This window comes from Homalodisca vitripennis, chromosome 8, assembly GCF_021130785.1.
Source record: "Homalodisca vitripennis isolate AUS2020 chromosome 8, UT_GWSS_2.1, whole genome shotgun sequence".
Taxonomy (NCBI): domain Eukaryota; kingdom Metazoa; phylum Arthropoda; class Insecta; order Hemiptera; family Cicadellidae; genus Homalodisca; species Homalodisca vitripennis.
Window position 1 is genome coordinate 127,747,156 of NC_060214.1, and position 19,355 is coordinate 127,766,510.

At 35.2% G+C, this 19,355-nt stretch overlaps 1 protein-coding gene across 1 annotated transcript in view; it reads left to right on the forward strand.

The window, feature by feature from the left end:
- LOC124368383 overlaps positions 1-19,125 on the forward strand; it is a 104,556-nt gene extending 85,431 nt beyond the window's left edge. The window contains exons 3-7 of the mRNA XM_046825671.1: positions 1,927-2,147; positions 2,989-3,202; positions 6,730-6,907; positions 7,245-7,381; positions 18,825-19,125. Coding sequence (XP_046681627.1) covers positions 1,927-2,147; positions 2,989-3,202; positions 6,730-6,907; positions 7,245-7,381; positions 18,825-18,931 — 857 coding nt within the window. The 3' untranslated portion in view covers positions 18,932-19,125. The remainder of the gene's footprint in view (positions 1-1,926; positions 2,148-2,988; positions 3,203-6,729; positions 6,908-7,244; positions 7,382-18,824) is intronic.
- Positions 19,126-19,355: the final 230 nt, after the last annotated feature.

Here is a 19,355-nt window from a genome sequence, read left to right on the forward strand (position 1 = left end):
AACGTTGGATATCAAATCTTAGATTCTCTAGATGTTCTCAGTCACACAATTCTAAAGTTTATTCAAATATTGTTATTATTGGTCATATCAGGCTTTTTTGAATAAAAACATAATAATAATAAGATTGTATAGAATATGATTGATTATATCACACCTTCTCAAATGTTTTACAAGTAATTGTATCAAGCGCATTAATTAAACAGAGTTTTGAGGCAAAAAATGTAAGGAATAATTTAAACTGCTCTCTCAAAGAGCACACAAACAGCAAAATGAGGTCACGATTTTACATCACACGTCAATTTCTATTTCTTAAAGGATACCAAATAAAGTGGTGGATATAATGTAATAATTCTTGATTTTCATGTAAATTATCTACGAAATAGTGTTTATTTGATTTTCAATAATCAGTTAGGTGGTAGAGGACGTTATGAAGAGTTTATATCACATTAAACAATTCTTCTCAAAGGGTTCTTAAAATATAAATACCAGGGGCGATCATAAAAGAGATGTTCAGTTAAGCCCCGTGAGGAATAATAACCTGTATCATCATAGAACAATCGGACTAAAGGATAGGTTGAATTGAAATTGGATATCGCATTTCTGTTTATCAAAATACCTGTATGATATAACAAGTATTGTCAGAACGATCGTAAAAACGACTTTCAGCCAAAAGTTCTAATTTAACCTTTATTTTCAGAAAGCAGTTAGACTACAGTGTTGGCTTGTAAGATTTTATATCAACCTCACTTTATTTAAGGGTTCAAATAATTATTACCATAAATATATTTCTAAATTTCGACGTTGAACAAATGGTCTAGAGAATATTTTAAACAGTAGTTTCCGAGATCAATAGAGAGAACAAATTTAGTTTTTTAATTGCTCCTATGTTTTATCACACCTTTTTAAGGCAGCGCCTTATTTAATATACATTTAAATTGTAGCAGCTTTTATTCTGAAGAAAAACTAAGTAATTTTGCGTTTATTTTTAATTCGTAAAATCACTTTTTTAAGCACCTTGAAGACAGTTACAATTTTTCCACGATCATCTAGTTCCTAATTGGAATTATAAATCGCATTACACATGGTTTGTAACCACATACGATGTTCTAACGGACACGCCTATTTGAGGGTATATTTGAAAATTATAATATAAAAATATATGTATAAACCAAATATTAAATATAATACGGTACTTAATTTAATAAATTATAAAGAAGATTAGGTAATAAAAATAAAGTGTATTTAATATATAAACATATTATATTTTGGATTGAGGATGTAGGAAAGTAATGACTGAAGAAAATACATTACATATTTATATTCCTAGGAAAGATATTCGGATTACGATGATCGTAGGCTATTGTATGAATGAAATAGTAAATCGTACTTCATAGCACTGTGGTACTAGCAATTTGGTAATTATCGAGACGTAATTATGATCTAAATCACTATTCTAGATTTGTAGGGTAGTAATAATTATTTGAAAACAAAAATTCATAATATTAATTTCTCAATAAACGATAGAATAACAGTACCTTGACGCTAGAGTTAGAGCTCACTAGTTACAACCTTAGGTGCTGTAATAAAGTTAGGAATTTCTAATGACAACGGATCATTCTCACAATTACAGAACATCCCATGGTTTACTATTGGAAAATGCCAGGATTGATAAGGGACTTTTCGGTTAAACGTAAAACTAAGCTCATGTTCCTGAAGGTGTTGGGTGAAAGGTGTGACATTTCACAAGCCAACAGTAGGATATGCAAGTTCTACATGAGCTCCAGTACTCTGCACTAGGTCAGGAAGTTTTGAGGTTGAGGTAAGCCACAGGCGGACATCACATATCCTCCCCCCTCGCCCCACTCACCGGTTATTCCTCTTACATTAATACGACGTGCTGATTGTGATGTGCTATGATGTTTGCAGACAAGGACGTGCAGGAGGTGACGTCTAACCAGCTACACGTAGTCTGGCAACAGACGACAGTCTCGCTCCACTATGACGTCACAGAGTTACCTGTGGATGACGCTTCTACCTCTCTGACACCGTACTTCGATGACTCCGCCAGTGTTGTCAACGTCACGGTTCAATTCGGCGCCACGGCCGTTCTCCATTGCAGAGTCAGCGAACTCACCGACAAAACTACGGTGATTGTAACTTCCTTACTAGGCTCGAGTGTAAGCATGTGTCATCAAGCTCGAAATACCGAATTTGAAATGTGAGTAAGGGGAAAGTTAATGGTTGACTACTGAACACTACAGGTTACTGAAGACAACTCTTCATTAGGGTGTATAGCATTGAGGCGAGCTGTTGACTTGCTACTGGCCGATATCAACCGTTGTAAGGATTGTACGGAGACCGCATTATAACTATTCAAACCCTAATCATTATATAACATAGCTAAATTTCAGCTTCAAAATACAAATTTAATTTCTCTATTAAAATGATGTCACTGCTCTTGAATCTTAATGCTGTTTCGAAGTACTTTTAAATAGCTAGTGTAAAACTCACAGCCTACATCAAACCAAGTATTAACGTTAGTACTAAAACCTTACCTTAGTGTCACGATATTAGGTAAATCCCCAGATTATTATAAGCTTAGTTATATATAATTGCATGATAGAACATTATGTATATATAAATTATGTATATTACTAGCTTCAAATGACAGAAAGAAACCACCAATAGTTCGATGGTTACAAATAGAAAATTACTTTCTAATTGAAAGATATAAATTGAATTGAACAATACTCTGCTGTATCTAAAATTTCAAAAATAACTCTGTTTTTATCTAATACTTATAATAAGCTTGATACAAAAATGAATCTTTCATTGACAGTATTTCACGGTTGATTTTACTTACGTACTTAAATGTCTAACAAATACTCAGTTAAGTTCCTTCACGAAAGCACGACAATGGAATTGTGTGTAGTCCCACAGTGGGACAGTGCTCCCGAGCCTAACATCTGTTATCCCACAATGTACCAGGTATCCTGGCTGAGACGCCAGGAAGGACAGTTGCGCCTGGTGTCGGTCGGACTGGACATATACTCCGGAGACTCCAGGTTCACCGTAGCTCTTGTGGAGCCGAACGACTGGACCTTGACTCTCTCCTCCGCCCAGAACACTGACGAGGGCCTGTACGAGTGTCAGGTATCCTCTCACCCCCCACTCGTCCACACGCTCTACCTCCAGGTGGTCGGTGAGTGGAATAATAATAAATACTTTATTCGTTCTATGCAAGTTATAACACAAGTGAACACATCAAAGATTATACATGTATTTATGTTTTGGATGTATGAATTCATAACACTTGAAGGTAACTTCTTTTAAGACGGGAAGAGTAAAAAGAAAACCTTTTATTCACATCACAAGGAAATAAAGGTATTTAAAGGCGATTTCCCTTTAACAATTTTGTCATCAGGCCAAAATAGCAACTGTTTATGATGAGATCATGTTGTTTTTTTACAATGTAAGTTAAATGTGTTATAGTTTCAGAGATGTGTATGTTTTGTATTCAATGAGTTGAGAAAAGACATTTGATATTCTTATTTTTAACTGTTTCTCTATGGGCAGGAGTATGAGATGTATCAAAGTTGTAGTTAAATTTCTACCACTTCTCATGAATAATGAAAAACTACATTTTTCTTGTTTTGAAATATGATATCTAAAGGATCGTAACTGAAATTTCCTTTTGAAAAACATATATTCTATTTTTGTCATGGGGTTTAAGATATAATAGATTATAAAAAATATACAAATTTTCTATTTTCTATGAGGCAAATAAAGTCTACGATAACATCGAAACAACGGAGTAGCGAACAACTCAACATAACGTAACGGAAGAGGCACCATTGAAGAGAGTTCTTCCGTGAACCAAGGATAATCCGTTTTCAGTACGATGTTTTAAATGTCGGGCCTTTCTATCAAGAGTTATCGCACGCACAGACGAAGGACACGGTTTCAAGAAGGCATTGCCGCTGTTGGATTCTTTAATAATATTATGGGAAAGAATTATTACTTTCCAGTTAAGCAATGTATGGGACTAGAATTAGCGTTTGAGCAAGTATGTAGACTTTTACGAAATCTCTACAATACATGCTATTTGGAGATCCTTGTTTTGGGGTTACCAGGTTTGGCGTCCATAGTCTGCAATGACTTTAATGTGATATATAAAACCCCAATAACAAATCCAATTAAATTATACTTTGCGGGTTTACGAGGCAGCCTGCCTGTGGTTATTTATTTCTCCGCAATCTGCTTCATTAAATTTCCAAGTATTTAATTTTTGGAAGTTTCCAGGCCAACTTTAGTGAAAGTCTCTATTTAGTGTGGATGTGGTGGTAGTTGGTTCTTACTACTCTTACTTAATGCGTCAAAATTATGTTAAGACAAAATTAATAGTTTATGTTTTTGAGATAGGATGAAAGGAACCCGTTACAGCTGCACTTGCATAATTCTGTACTATAATACTTAAATATCTCGAGCCAGAACACAATATGGGATGTTACTTATGAATTAAATCAAAATATGCTAAAGCATTATTTAATATTCTCGCATTTACATCATGTAAACAACTTAATTTTACTCAAAGTGCAGGCATAAATACTTTTACAAATATTTATTTGTGAATATCTAGATTGAAAAATAGAGGAGCTATAAATATTTCAACTTTGGCCACCCCCAGCATTTTCTTTCAAAGTTTTGTGAATTCTGAAAATAGAGAGAGCAGAACTTAGATTTGGAGTTAGAGACAGCTCAAGTAAAAATGTCGTATCTGGTGATAGCGCGTGTTATCAGTAATGTCCACCTCTTATTGAACCGACTCTTCGTGTTACCCTCCCTCACGTTGTAACCCTTGGGAAATAGAAAAGAAGATTACATAGGAGGAATACTTCTATCTCACATTTTTAACGTACAATTTGGTCAAATGTAAAACATAAAAAATAAAAAAAGGTAAAGACATTTTATGTGCATGAACAATTAATTCTGTTTAACTACACAATTCAAACATTATCAACTATAACAAAATTTATACATTTTTAGAAAAAATATAGGAATTCACAAATAGTTTATTTGGGGCACCAGGAATAACGATGTTCATGTCAGTTCCAGAACTGCAGATATGGGATGAGATAGGAATACCTATCAGGGACAAGTTCTACAACGCCGATAGCACAATAGACCTCAAGTGTTCTATATCCTAGGTTCCCAAGCCACACCACTTCATACTGTGGAAACACGGCATCAGTACATTAGACTATAACGTGTCTGATTGTGAAACCAGGAATAACGATGTCATGTTCATGTCAGTTCCAGAACTGCAGATATGGGATGAGATAGGAATACCTATCAGGGACAAGTTCTACAACGCCGGCAGCACTATAGAGCTCAAGTGTTCTATATCCTAGGTTTCCCAAGCCACTTCATACTGTGGAAAACACGGCACCAGTACAGTCGACTATAACGTGTCTGATTGTGAAACCAGGAATAACGATGTCATGTGCATGTCAGTTCCAGAACTGCAGATATGGGATGAGAGAGGAATACCGATCATGAACAAGTTCTACAACGCCGGCAGCACTATAGAGCTCAAGTGTTCTATATCCTAGGTTTCCCAAGCCACTTCATACTGTGGAAACACGGCACCAGTACAGTCGACTATAACGTGTCTGATTGTGAAACCAGGAATAACGATGTCATGTTCATGTCAGTTCCAGAACTGCAGATATGGGATGAGAGAGGAATACCGATCATGAACAAGTTCTACATCAACGCCGGCAGCACTATAGAGCTCAAGTGTTCTATATCCTAGGTTTCCCAAGCCACTTCATACTGTGGAAAAACACGGTACCAACTCGACTATAACGTGTCTGATTGTGAAACCAGGAATAACGATGTCACGTGCATGTCAGTTCCAGAGCTGCAGATATGGGATGAGAGAGGAATACCGATCAGGAACAAGTTCTACAACGCCGGCAACACTATAAAGCTCAAGTGTTCTATATCCTAGGTTCCCAAGCCACACCACTTCATACTGTGGAAACACAAACTTCGGTAAACTCAACTATAACGTGTCTGATTGTGAAACCAGGAATAACGATGTCACGTGCATGTCAGTTCCAGAACTGCAGATATGGGATGAGAGAGGAATACCTATCAGGAACAAGTTCTACAACGCCGGCAGCACTATAGAGCTCAAGTGTTCTATATCCTAGGTTTCCCAAGCCACACCACTTCATACTGTGGAAACACGGCACCAGTACAGTCGACTATAACGTGTCTGATTGTGAAACCAGGAATAACGATGTCACGTGCATGTCAGTTCCAGAACTGCAGATATGGGATGAGATAGGAATACCTATCAGGGACAAGTTCTACAACGCCGGCAGCACTATAGAGCTCAAGTGTTCTATATCCTAGGTTCCCAAGCCACACCACTTCATACTGTGGAAACACGGCACCAGTACAGTCGACTATAACGTGTCTGATTGTGAAACCAGGAATAACGATGTCACGTGCATGTCAGTTCCAGAACTGCAGATATGGGATGAGAGAGGAATACCGATCAGGAACAAGTTCTACAACGCCGGCAGCACTATAGAGCTCAAGTGTTCTATATCCTAGGTTTCCCAAGCCACTTCATACTGTGGAAACACGGCACCAGTACAGTCGACTATAACGTGTCTGATTGTGAAACCAGGAATAACGATGTCATGTTCATGTCAGTTCCAGAACTGCAGATATGGGATGAGAGAGGAATACCGATCAGGAACAAGTTCTACAACGCCGGCAGCACTATAGAGCTCAAGTGTTCTATATCCAAGGTTCCCAAGCCACACCACTTCATACTGTGGAAACACGGCACCAATATACTCAACTATGATGTGACTCGTGGCGGTATCAGGTCAGTATGTAAATGTCCTTTACTTACTTAAGAATCGATTATGAGTATTACACTGCCTAGAACACTTTTGTAATATACGATTTGTTTGCAGAATTGTTTCTAACAAAACGTTTAAAAATAATGTTTTGGGATAAATGTCCAACACTTTGTCGTTTAATTATTTACAGAATCCTACAGTATTTATGGTGCTTATGTATAATATAATCATAAACACATACGCGTATTGTTCATACAAAAACTAATAATTTCAAATATTGTATTGTCTGTGTGATACATTTAATGTACTTATCACATGATAAACTTATATGTTTTTGATCAAAGTATATGATGTTGACAGCGTGAAGACTGACATGCTGGCAGATGGACTCAAGAGTAGGCTGTACATCGCCAATGTTGGAGCCCTAGATTCTGGCAACTACACGTGTTCACTGCAGGATGTTGCGGAAACCAGCGTCTCAGTACACGTTTTAAACGGTTAGTAAAACACGCCAACATTTTGCATGTAAATGTGCCTATTGCAATTCATACTTGTCAATACTGGACAAGTATGGAAAGTAAAACTTTGCAAATACGATGCTTCCTTTTTTAACGATTCCTAAGAGTAATATTACCCTCTTCAAAAGTTTGGTGTGTACTTATGACCCATTGCTTACTAAATATTCCATTATAATGGCGTTGTCGAAGAAGCATAAAAAAGTATTTTAAAATTTTGAATCATTTATTATAAAAATTGTTGATTTTAGTTTTTGATCTTATAAACGTGTTACTATTTAAATTCCCAGTTGTATGATATATCACATAATCGTATTTGCATATCTCTTGCAGGTGGTTATAGCCCCGAAAGGTATAAATACAATTTTAAATGTCTGCTTATTGCGTTTATGAAACATTAGTTATTCTGTGTTTGTATATGTTTGCCTTTTTTCTTTACCTCATTATTAAACTTTAGGACCATATCAAATAACAATTTACGACCGAACAGTTTTTTTCATAGCCTTTTTCAAAGTCAAATAATTATTGTTCATAGACAAAGCATTGTATAGAACATATTCGATCAAAAAAGGAAGGCGTACAAATTATTTTATCAAGGCTTTGGTATTTAAAACAGAATATTATAGCCTATGAAACAGGCAAGGAGCATAATAAGAAAACTAAGCTAGGATAAGTTGAGTACTCTTCTACAGAGTATTTACAGCACAAAAGGAACTTCAAGTCTTTGTTTTAATGATGAAGCACTTTCGCAAACTATTATTGTTTCAGGAAGGATGTTGAACAATTTGGGTAAAAGGTATTGATTTCATTTTATTAAACATGCTTGTTTGGAACACAGTTATGACAAGTTTACTAGTTTTTGTTGGAGTTGGAACATTTTGAGTTAGAAAATTTTAAAGATTATTAAAAGTGAACAAACATACTGAATATATGAAAATAGAAGGTAGAGTCAACAGACCCTCGGCAGGGAAAACGTCTTAGCAGGTGTTACGACATCCCAGCCCACAGATGATTCGAGTTGCTCGCTTCTGTAATTTAAACACTCTCTCAAGGGAAGACAGTAATAGGTTCCCCAGAACAGAAGACATTAAAAGTAGCTGAATTACACAACAAGCAACATGTTTTTGTCAAGGAAGATGGATAATTAGCTCAAAGAACACAGGCACCAGTTGAGTTTGCAGCACTGAACGATTATGTGATGGTTCCAATTTAAATTTAAATCGACATGAAATCCCAAGAATTTGACGACATTTTACTTTATCATGTAGCTGATATTCAGGATACCAGCATATCATCAGACCGTGTTCTCAGACGAAAATACACTATTTTTGTTTTATCTGTATTCAAAAAAGGAACTTTTTGGTAACCAAATGCTAAGATTATTCAGAACTAAGGAAAGATTCTGGCTCAGTACAGTTTCTGATTCAGCATTTACAGTAACACTTATTGTCGGCATATTGAACAATGTGACCTGAACTGAGTTCTGAAGATCGTTAACATATCTAACAAAAATAAGTGAAGACGAATAGTGAACACTGAGGAACACCTTAAGTGACAAGCAAAAATAGAGAGAGGGCTGTCCCATACGCGTTTGTTATTTGGAGACTGGGTTCGGCCAGAAAGATAAGAACTAACCAGTCCAGAGTAACGCCTCTGACACCACAATCCTCCAGCTTTTTAAGGAGGCGCTGGTGGCCAACTTCTATTTTGTGTTCAAGGAATAAAAAGATGCAGATTGACCTCCTCCCTAATAGTTGATAACGTGATAACGCGCTATGAAAATTTACTAACTTACACTAACAAAATAAATACGAAAGAGATTCAAACATATGGTATGTAGAATATAATTGTGTGTGTTCGCAAGGTGAGGTCATTCTTATTATATTCGCACTAATATAGTCCATGATGGTATTAGTGCGAGAAATCTTGTTATTTGCACTTAACGGAAATTTTCAATATACAGCAAAAGAATAGTGTGCGAGACCTAAACTCTTAAGGGGATCGTGGGAAAAATAACCTTGTTTTGTCATAGGGATTTTCACATCCCAATATGTTATCGTATTATCATATCCCATCATATTACTATTTATACTTTTCTGCAAACACATATGAAACAGTATTTCAATACCGCAAGGTAAGCCTACAATAATGAATCAATTGCGATTTAGACATATACAAATAAACGATTAATTAATGTACTGTCTTTATAGTCTGGTAACTCTGTGCCCTCGATACTTAGAAACGTTTTCTTTTATAAATACTGTGGGGTTTACGGTGACATTTCCACTTTTACTTGCAGCACTCTGTGTTTAGTTGTGGGCAGCACAGATTTCACGAGATTCCTCGACTTATTACTCCTCTTGTAGAGTACTGAAGAGTGATGATGAGTGCAATAAGAATAGTATCGCCTGAAAAGCCCTAGTAGTTGGAAACAATACAATTCCGATTATCGTAATACTCGGACAATATATTTTCATATATATATATATATATATATATATATATATATATATATATATATATATTCCAGTGTGTAGATCAAAACACAGAAACAACATTTCTGTTCACTCAGCATAAAAGGGCTTTGGAACAATACTAATACTAAATGTGGTAAAAACCGGCTATGCAGAAAATATTAAAAAATATAATACATTTTTATTTCCAAGTTTATATATTAAATTTTATACGTGTTGTATTAATTTTATGAGTAACCTCTGTGATTTGTACACGAAACAACACAATTGTGAATCTCGCAACAAAACATGTTTTATGTTCTCCACTAACCTGGCATGGTTATACAACACAAGTTTAAGAGACACATACTGTATATCAATTTTTATCAAACATTTCCCAAATAATTAAATATGATGAATATATGACAGTACTAAGAAGATTACCCTTAGGCATTGAGGTCCTAAATAATCTAAAAAGAATATACTTGCAATGCAATTTGTATTATGCCAAAGAATTAGACAGCAAAAAGTGTTACCTAAAATGAGTTGTAATTTGTAAATTATTAACTTTTTAATTTTTTTGTCTTTTACTCACATACACATGCACGCAAGCATATAAAATTAATTTATATGTAAACTCAATTGATGATATTTGACTCAAATTTAACGCAATATTTTAATAAATTAAAATGAATTAAGACAATTCTCAGAACAAGCCCTAAAATGCTCTCACAGAGAAACAAACGCTTGACTGAGTTTCGATTTTAACTTTGTAAACGTAAAGTTCGTGGAGCTTAAACCGCCCTTTCAGTAGCTCACCGAATGCCAACTGCAAGAAATGTTCAATTGTATTCCTCTGTATAACTTATGCTTCATTTTGCACTTTTTATTGTCCCGGCCGCCTCAACGTCACCTAAAGTGAGACCTCCCCGTCCACTCCTGCTTGTTGTGTGCCGGTAGAAACTATGCGAGTGTCTACTAAATACTGATCTGTCGAACCTATTAGTGGCTGACTGAATGCGGCGATGTTTAAATTATATAGACTAGGTCTAATCGGGGAAGGGTGTTTGAAGTTCAATTGAAATTCAAGTAATTCAATAAATATTAATACAATTATTCACTTCCAAACCTTTTGAATTGTTAACAAGGTAATGTAACTACGAACGAGTTCAGAAGTTCTGTAGAAAAGAAAAATGTGAGAGACGCTTAATAATGTTATCAATTACAAGGGACTTCTCCTGGAAGCTATGACGTAATTGTTGTGACGCAAGAGGTGATCTGTACTTCCTCTGGCATCTATTGACCTGACAAGCGGTTTTGGAAAGAATAACACGATTCCGGACATTTGCCATCGTTGTACGTTACACAACGTTTAGAGGATTGGGATCAATCCAGCTTTTGGGTATATTTGAATCCTTTTCTTTCCCTTCTTTTGTATGTATTAATACCTCCTCCACCGGATGAAGAGGATAGATCTAATCCTCTAACGTTGTGTTATACATTTTGTAACATATAACGATGACAAATATCCAAAGTCCTGTTATTCTTTTAAACCTTCCATCGTCAATAACAAAATTTAGAATCAAGAATCAGTTCTGGAAATTACGATTTACCTTCTTTGGTGACATTACTGGTAGGCTGTGGAAAGCGGTTTTGTCATCTTTTACTTCTCTGCATTTATTGAGATACCTGACATAAAAAAAAATATAATGCAAAAGTAAAGCTAGTATTTTTCAGAGGAGACATCTGGACAATAAACACACTTCCCCCTTGGGTGAAATATAACTACTATACTCTCTTAAATTTTCCAGCTAGCGTAAATGAAAAACCACTGCAGCTTAGTCGGATGAAAGTAATACGTACTCTTTTTACTTGTTTCATAGTTGTCTTAAAACCCTAAATTAATGTCTATTCCATGTCTAACGGATAATTCTAATAGAAAACCTGTTTTGACTTACTAGTTTACAAGTGCTCTCATTTCAGGGTATGACATTTAATACATAAACCCACAACTAGGCAGTAATCAGGCATAAAACTTGCCTGTACCACACTATCGCCTTCCAGTGAGTTTCTAAGTTATTGATTGACACTTAAAACTAAACACAGACAGTCGAGACACTGTGCTCTGGTAGAGATACTGCAATAATCAGAGATGGCGATCACCCATTATGGAGAAAACAGCCCGGCTCCACCACGCTCCGATATTAGTTCCCGCCGGGCCAGTTCCGCAGACTAATCTATTGAACTTCAATCGAACTGATAATTTTGCTCCCTTTCTACAGTACCATTCGTACGTACAGTGATAGCAATACTGATGACTGATCCTTATATATATATATATATATATATATATATATATATTTATTTATTTATTTATTTATAAATATATATATTTATATATATATATAAATATATGAGTATTTATATATTCCGGGTTCGAGTCCCGGCGGAGCAAGTACTTTTTGCGATTCAATATTTATTGAAAATTTTATATATATATAATTGGACTTTCCTTTTCTCTATGTGAGCCAATTCTAAAACTCTTTTAATAGAATGAAGCCTCACGTGTTTTAAACTCATTTTAACACGTTACTTACTATGCCACTGTTCAAAATTATTAGTATTTTTACAGTTATAATCCCTTAAAACCGTTAACAGAAATTATGAGACTTATTACTTGTAAATATCGTTCAAACATTTTGGTCAGTGAAGCATATTACTGTAAACATTCTCTCAGTACGGGTACTTAAATCTATATAAATACTCGTATACGTGCGAGCTTTTGATAATAAATTGTAAGATAAAAATAAGATAAAAGTAAATTTTCAACAGTATTCAAGGAGTTTGAATTATATTGATCTTTTACTTTAATTATCATATCGATTATATTAATTATACATAATACTGGCAGATAAATAATTTATAAAATTTGATAATAAATATCAAATTTAGTTTAGTGACACTAGCACGTGTGTTTAGTGACACTAGCACGTGTGTTTAAAAATATGTTAAAATAGTTAACACTATACCACAGCTAATATTTGTTACAGTTGTAAGTACAATATTATAGTCTCCGTTCAAAGCTTTTAGAAACAACAAGGGTTTCCATTTCCAATTGGCTGGGCTTCTTGGTTCATAGAGTTCATGATTGCCAATATTGACATATCATTGTATGAGGTTTAATATCGTAGTGATTTTTTACTGAATTTCATCGGTTTCACGTGTATTTATTTCCTATGGTATGGCATTAATACAAAAAGTATAGAACATTTATTTAACAATTTCCAAAATAAATTATTAACAAATATAATTAACAAATAGAGTTAATAACATATTAACAAATATATAACCTATTGTGAAGGAAACAGGCTTAGTCCGAATATTTGCGATCGTTCAGTGATACAATACAATCAGTAACACCTAAACGATTACAAGTGTCCTGCTTCCTTCACGATACTTCCGTCGTCAAAAAAGCTAAGAAACAACAAAGAATAAACAATTGGTTTTAGTAGATACAGTTTCACCACACTTAAACGTTATTTGCCAACTGCTAAGGCCTCCAATGTGTTTTACTACAGCAACTTCACCATCAGGTATCGGTGACTTGGAATGATCAGTGCCTGTGCAGAAGCATGACCCAAGCAGATCAACCACTTCCCCACTATCCACTTATACTCTATATTGCTTTACATCTTGTAGCATTTCCCAAAGCAATCAGCTTTTTAAATATAGTTAAATTTTTCTATGGCACAAATATTTGGTCTAAGCATCTGGTATCTAATCTGAACTTCATGTCCCATAAGATAGTTGTGCCAGAGCTCTTAAATAATATATTCTTTATTTTTCCTTTCTAGAAAACTTTTAGAATAAAATATTTGAAGGTTATATGTGGTTTCTTTTCAAAACTAACTCCACTGCGCCTCTCTATGTATAATGCAATATTGTAAAATTTAAGGAAACATGATGTTTTCCGGATATTTGCCATCGTTTATTGATTTAACAAATCATTAATTCGATGGCAGTTTCTTTGTATCACTGAACGATGGCAAATGTCTAGAAAAATCCTTTTTACTTCACAATTCTTCCATCGTAAAAAAACCTAATCAAAGAAATTGAAATTTGTTATTATTAATAGTTATAACTTAAATCTTGTCTTTAATTGATAGTTTAGGCGAGAAGATTCGTTTCCGACCAAGAACATTACAACAATCCTTAATATTGTCAAACCATTACAAGTAATAACGTATCGTTTTTTGTATTGTTAGATCCAAAAATCCATTTAATGAGAGCTTTAAGTGGAGCTTAAGTTTTGAAGTGGAATTCATACCTAAGCAGTTCCTACGCAGTATTATTTGAATATTTATGACCTCTCTAAGAAGAACGCACTAAAAGGACATCTTAACAAGTAAAGTACTTAAAGTCTTGCGACTACGGTTTGGTTGCTTTATCACTTCTAGAAACTTTCTAAGTCGAATGTATTAAGGAGACTTAGTACTTGTTGTTGACAAAAGTCACACAATTCAAAGTTTGGACACTTTTCCAATATTTCATCTGCTACCTCTCGTATCACTCTCTACGTTACAGAACTAAGCCGGTTACTTCAGATGGTTATGACACTGCTACTCCTTGGCTATTCTGACTATTTCTGTTTCAAACACCTATAGTGGAATTCTTGAGTTATAAACCGAGTACGTTACATATTTATAACTGTAATAACGCGATATCGTCTTGCCTTTAAAATTAACAACTATTCATTAGAAAATAATTACAAATGTATTTTTGGTGTTCATACAATAAACACCAAAGTATATTGTTATTACATAATGGTGAATTGAGTCCCTTTTATTTAATAAATTACTTATTTTAATTTTACGTACGGACTGTGACAAGGATAGATGAAAGATAATAAATACAACAAAATATAAATTACCAGTTGAATACTTTTTAAATATATTTCAGGTTTTAATTTTTAATTAGGTAAAACTGGTACGTAAACCGGTTTGACATTGTGTTTGTATGCCATATCGAATACGTGTCTGTATAATAATGACATTTTATTTTCATAATCAGTTTATAGCAACCGACAGAAACCCAAAGGTAACCTCCCGCTCTCCCTCTGTGTAGGATAAAGTCTGCAAAGAACTTGGCTAAGAGCATTACAGTACCAATGAGATCTGGGCACGTGCATTCTGTGTCCGATCTTCGCGTCTTATTCTCCAGGAAACTGGGATTAAGTGAGAGAAGTAGAGGATAGCGGCGCCACACCTGATGTGTTGTTGTCTGCAGTAAAATGTACAAATTGTTTGTACTATCAAGTACCCGGTACCCGGCGTCACTTAAGGAGGAAATTGAATATATAAGTGGGTCATAATGTTACAGTAAAAGTTGCCGTAAATAAATCCAAATCTGAAATCTCGTATTTTTTTAAATTCATTTTCTCTTAGGTCAGTAAAGGAGGAATGTTTAGAAAATATCAGTACAGAAATGGACGAAACACGTAAGGTTGGAGATCTTTGAGGTCGTAGTAATATATTCATTGGTATTGAAAAGCTTACTTGTGCCAAATAAAACGTACAAGCACCAATTTTGGATGTTAAGTAAAAGTTGTCACGTTGCTGCCTAAATAGAGTAATAATGATATTAAATGATATCTTGTAGAGTGAGCCTGATGGTTCTATGTTCTTTGGAATTTTACCCACGAACTAATCACTTAATAAAACTGTAAAATGACTTTATTTCACGTCAATGTCGACTCACACACCGCTGCGTCATCATCTTGGCTCGACATTGCAGCTGTAGCCACAAAACGGAAGTTTAGAATACTAGAAGTCTAGATCATGAATACTGGAAGTCTAGATCATGAATACTGGAAGTTGAATAATAACTCGCTTAAAACAAAATCGCGACGATAATAGCCAGTCATCGAGACAACTTATAATCACGACAACGTGGTTTCGTCAGAAGGAAGAGAACAAATATCTGTAATCACCACAACTAATATCTGTATTATTATTCTGGCTAATCAAACATCACCATATTTGACTATTTACAAATTTACTTTATATTACATTCAAAATAGTAATCTTGCATGAAAGAGCTAATTTATAATATGGAAAATGTAAATTTGACTTACGGACATCGGACAAGGCGCGCGAGTTGGTAACTAGTGGTGAAATGTCGAACGGCTACAAAGTTCGAGAGAGAAATAATTACTACACGTGCCAATTACGCTATTATTCCACTAAGAATTTAGTTCCAAGAACATTGGAGAAATATATAATACTAACTAGTTACGAGTAACAGGGTTGCGAAAGTATACATTATATATAATGGAACTAAATAACGGTATGAGACAGAGGCTTGAAACATTTACTATGATACTTATAGTATGATTCTATACAACATGTTTGTTGACATAGTTTTGACTCCTGGCTCTAGACAAAGTAATGTGACACTCGGCTACTGGCATATTGTACGCGACTGACCACAGAAATGCCGCGTTCCTTGAGATCCAGTGCCATTCATACAAAGTTACAATTTATAGACATTTATGTGCAGTAATGTAAAAATTTAAAGGGAATAAACCAGAATTTGACTTCATTTAGTTTCACTAAATTCACTGCAATTTCTTTTTCATTAAGTTCTTATACTTAGATTAGTGCATGATTGAGAGACTAACGAGCTAACCAAACAATAAAGAGCTTAATATTACAGAAGATATAGATGGCTAGGAGAGGTTAACAATGACAATAAAGAAAGTTATTTATAAGATACCAACTCACCGAAGTCGTCGTAGCTTTGACCCAGGCACGTGGGGGGTTTATGCGGAAACTAGACTTTAGAGTCGTGTAGGGATGCGATCAGGGAACTAAAACTGCTTACTTTACTTTGCCTCTATGTGCTGGAGGTGGTTATGTACTGCTGGACCAAGTAATGTACTGTCATACAGGGCTGAGACATCCACCAGTATGGAACGAGAGTGAGACAGGGACAACTTGCGAGTACAACAGCACAGGACGGCGGCAATTGCGCATTTGCCGTCTCAAGTTGGTGTTAGGTTGATTAATAAACAGAAATGCTAAATCACATTCGAGCCCGACTGAAGCACCATCTGGTGGCGAATGCGTTTTACTCGGTTGATGAGTTTATGGAGAATCGTTGGGATAACTAATTGGTATTGGCCTAAAATCAGCCAAATTACGGATCTGGTGTACAAAATTGAATGAGTGTGCGTGTGTGTTATGTTTGTAAGTATAAAAAAAATACTTACAAACAAAATGCTCACTGTTATGTTTGTAATCTAATGAAAGAATTAGATTATAATTTTAACTTTTAAAAAAATGACGTATAAAAACTATTTATTACTGTCCAAACGCAAAATAAATTAATTTAAATGGGGCGGAACATCAAAATCGGACCTTCGGGCTTCTAGGGGTTGTCCGATGTCCATGGGTAGACGTTGGCGACACCTTCACGCCACCAACATTCATCGGCATGGCGGGGGTGGGACGCGTGGTTCTGGGTACACTGACGGGTCACAGAGTCTGTAGAATGGGAGGGGAGGTGACTGCCGTCGTCTGGGCGAATGGGCTTACCTCGCTGACTACCCTTTACAGCCAAGTCTCCCTTCGTCCCTCAGTCAGTATCATTGTGGCTTTGTTGAAGTGATTGTCTCACTAGTGGTGTGTGCGCGTTGTGTTTGTTCTCCAAAATTCTGCCTGATTCCGACCAACAGTCTTTTTCCAAGACTTAACTCGTAAGATTACGAGGGCGACCACGTAAAAAGCACATTTTTCACCATATTATGAAACCGTTCTTGAAATGGTAAAATGTGTTTTAAATTACCGGGTTAAATTTTTATATTAGTATTCTCTTTATACGAACTCTCTTATTATTAAAGATGTTGTGTCCAATAAAACATAGTTGTATTTAGATTTAAACGCTATATCTAAATATAAACCACCATAAAACTTATACAACGAACATATTTTGAACGATAACGTTGTAACTAACACATTATTGTGACATTACAGAGGTTGTTGTTAATATCGTAATGTAAGCCACTAGGTATGTAACGGGCGGATGTGTTATTATATCAACAAGCTATTGTCGCCGATGATCCGGTTGTACGGTGACAAGTCCTTGCGGCGTTGCACAAGTCACAGCGTTCTAACTGGCAACACCGCCTCCCCACCGTGCCGCGGACCTTGTCCTATTTTGCCTTAAATCTGACTATACTAACGGAGTACAGGGGGGAAATAGACTCGTATTTTGATGAGTAACCGCTGAGGCAATGCTAACAGACTCCAGTCCTCGAGTCCTCCAACTTGGATTTGGACTTGAATATAAGTATGGATGGCATATATTGAATAGAGGGACGTAGGAATACTTAGTTCTGTATTCTAAAGTTCTGTAAATTATGCTACAATGTAATCGATTTCCAGGCACTAGACAGGATGACATTTGGCACCTGTCGCGTGAAAAGCTTCTGTAAAGCAAAAAAGGCTTTTTCGATAAAGAGCACTTTGAACTCCAGTAGTACAATATCCTTCCACCCAGGTTTATGAGATTCACTTAAAGGATTTTTTATAAAATTAGGACAAATTGTAACTATATATATATATATATATACACAGATTTCCTAAAGTAATTTATTAATTTAAATTTAGACAAAGTTACCTAAGTTTACATATAATTGTAGTTATTGGCGTGAATTGCCATGTAAAATAGTTATGTAAACCGATGTACTCACAAGTAATGGCATTATTTTTCATGTATACACATTCAAAACGCAAAAAGACTCCTGTGCGGTGAATCAACTAAGAAAGTGCAATATAATTTTATTTCTGATATCACAACACTTAACTATTTGTATTATTTTATTTTATGTATACTTAAATCCGTATAGTTATCTAAATAAATCCATTGCCCTTGCTTGTATCCTATACCAAAGCCATTGTTTTTTGTTCCAGGAGAGACCCCTGCGGCTATGCAGCACGGAGGGTCCAGTTGCCACTTTCCTCACACACTTCGACTTCTTCTGCTACTCACCTTCTCGTTAATGCTCAACTCGAGATGACAATTCACTTCACCTTTCAGTTAACTTGTAAAACACTCATCGAGTCTTTCATTTCTCAAACATGTTTATAAATTGTGAAGTAATCGATTTTTATTTCAAGATTACTATGATTATGTGTTATACTAAGTGTTTATTATTCATTAAACATTTTTCATAAAACGATTAGATTACAATAAAATGTTATAGTTTTTCAAGTTAGTTTCTCTATTACCTGTAATAACTTAGCATTAGGTATATAAACGTGACCTAAGGAAATAAAGGCACTGCCTACAGTAGTACACCGATAAACCCTAAAATCTTGTTAGTAAAAAATAGAGAATATCTACATAGAATATTTCGATGTATTATGCATATACGAGTATTAGACTAAAGTGAATAATCGTAATTAAATTGTATTAGGCAAGTACAACGTGGACACTGATCG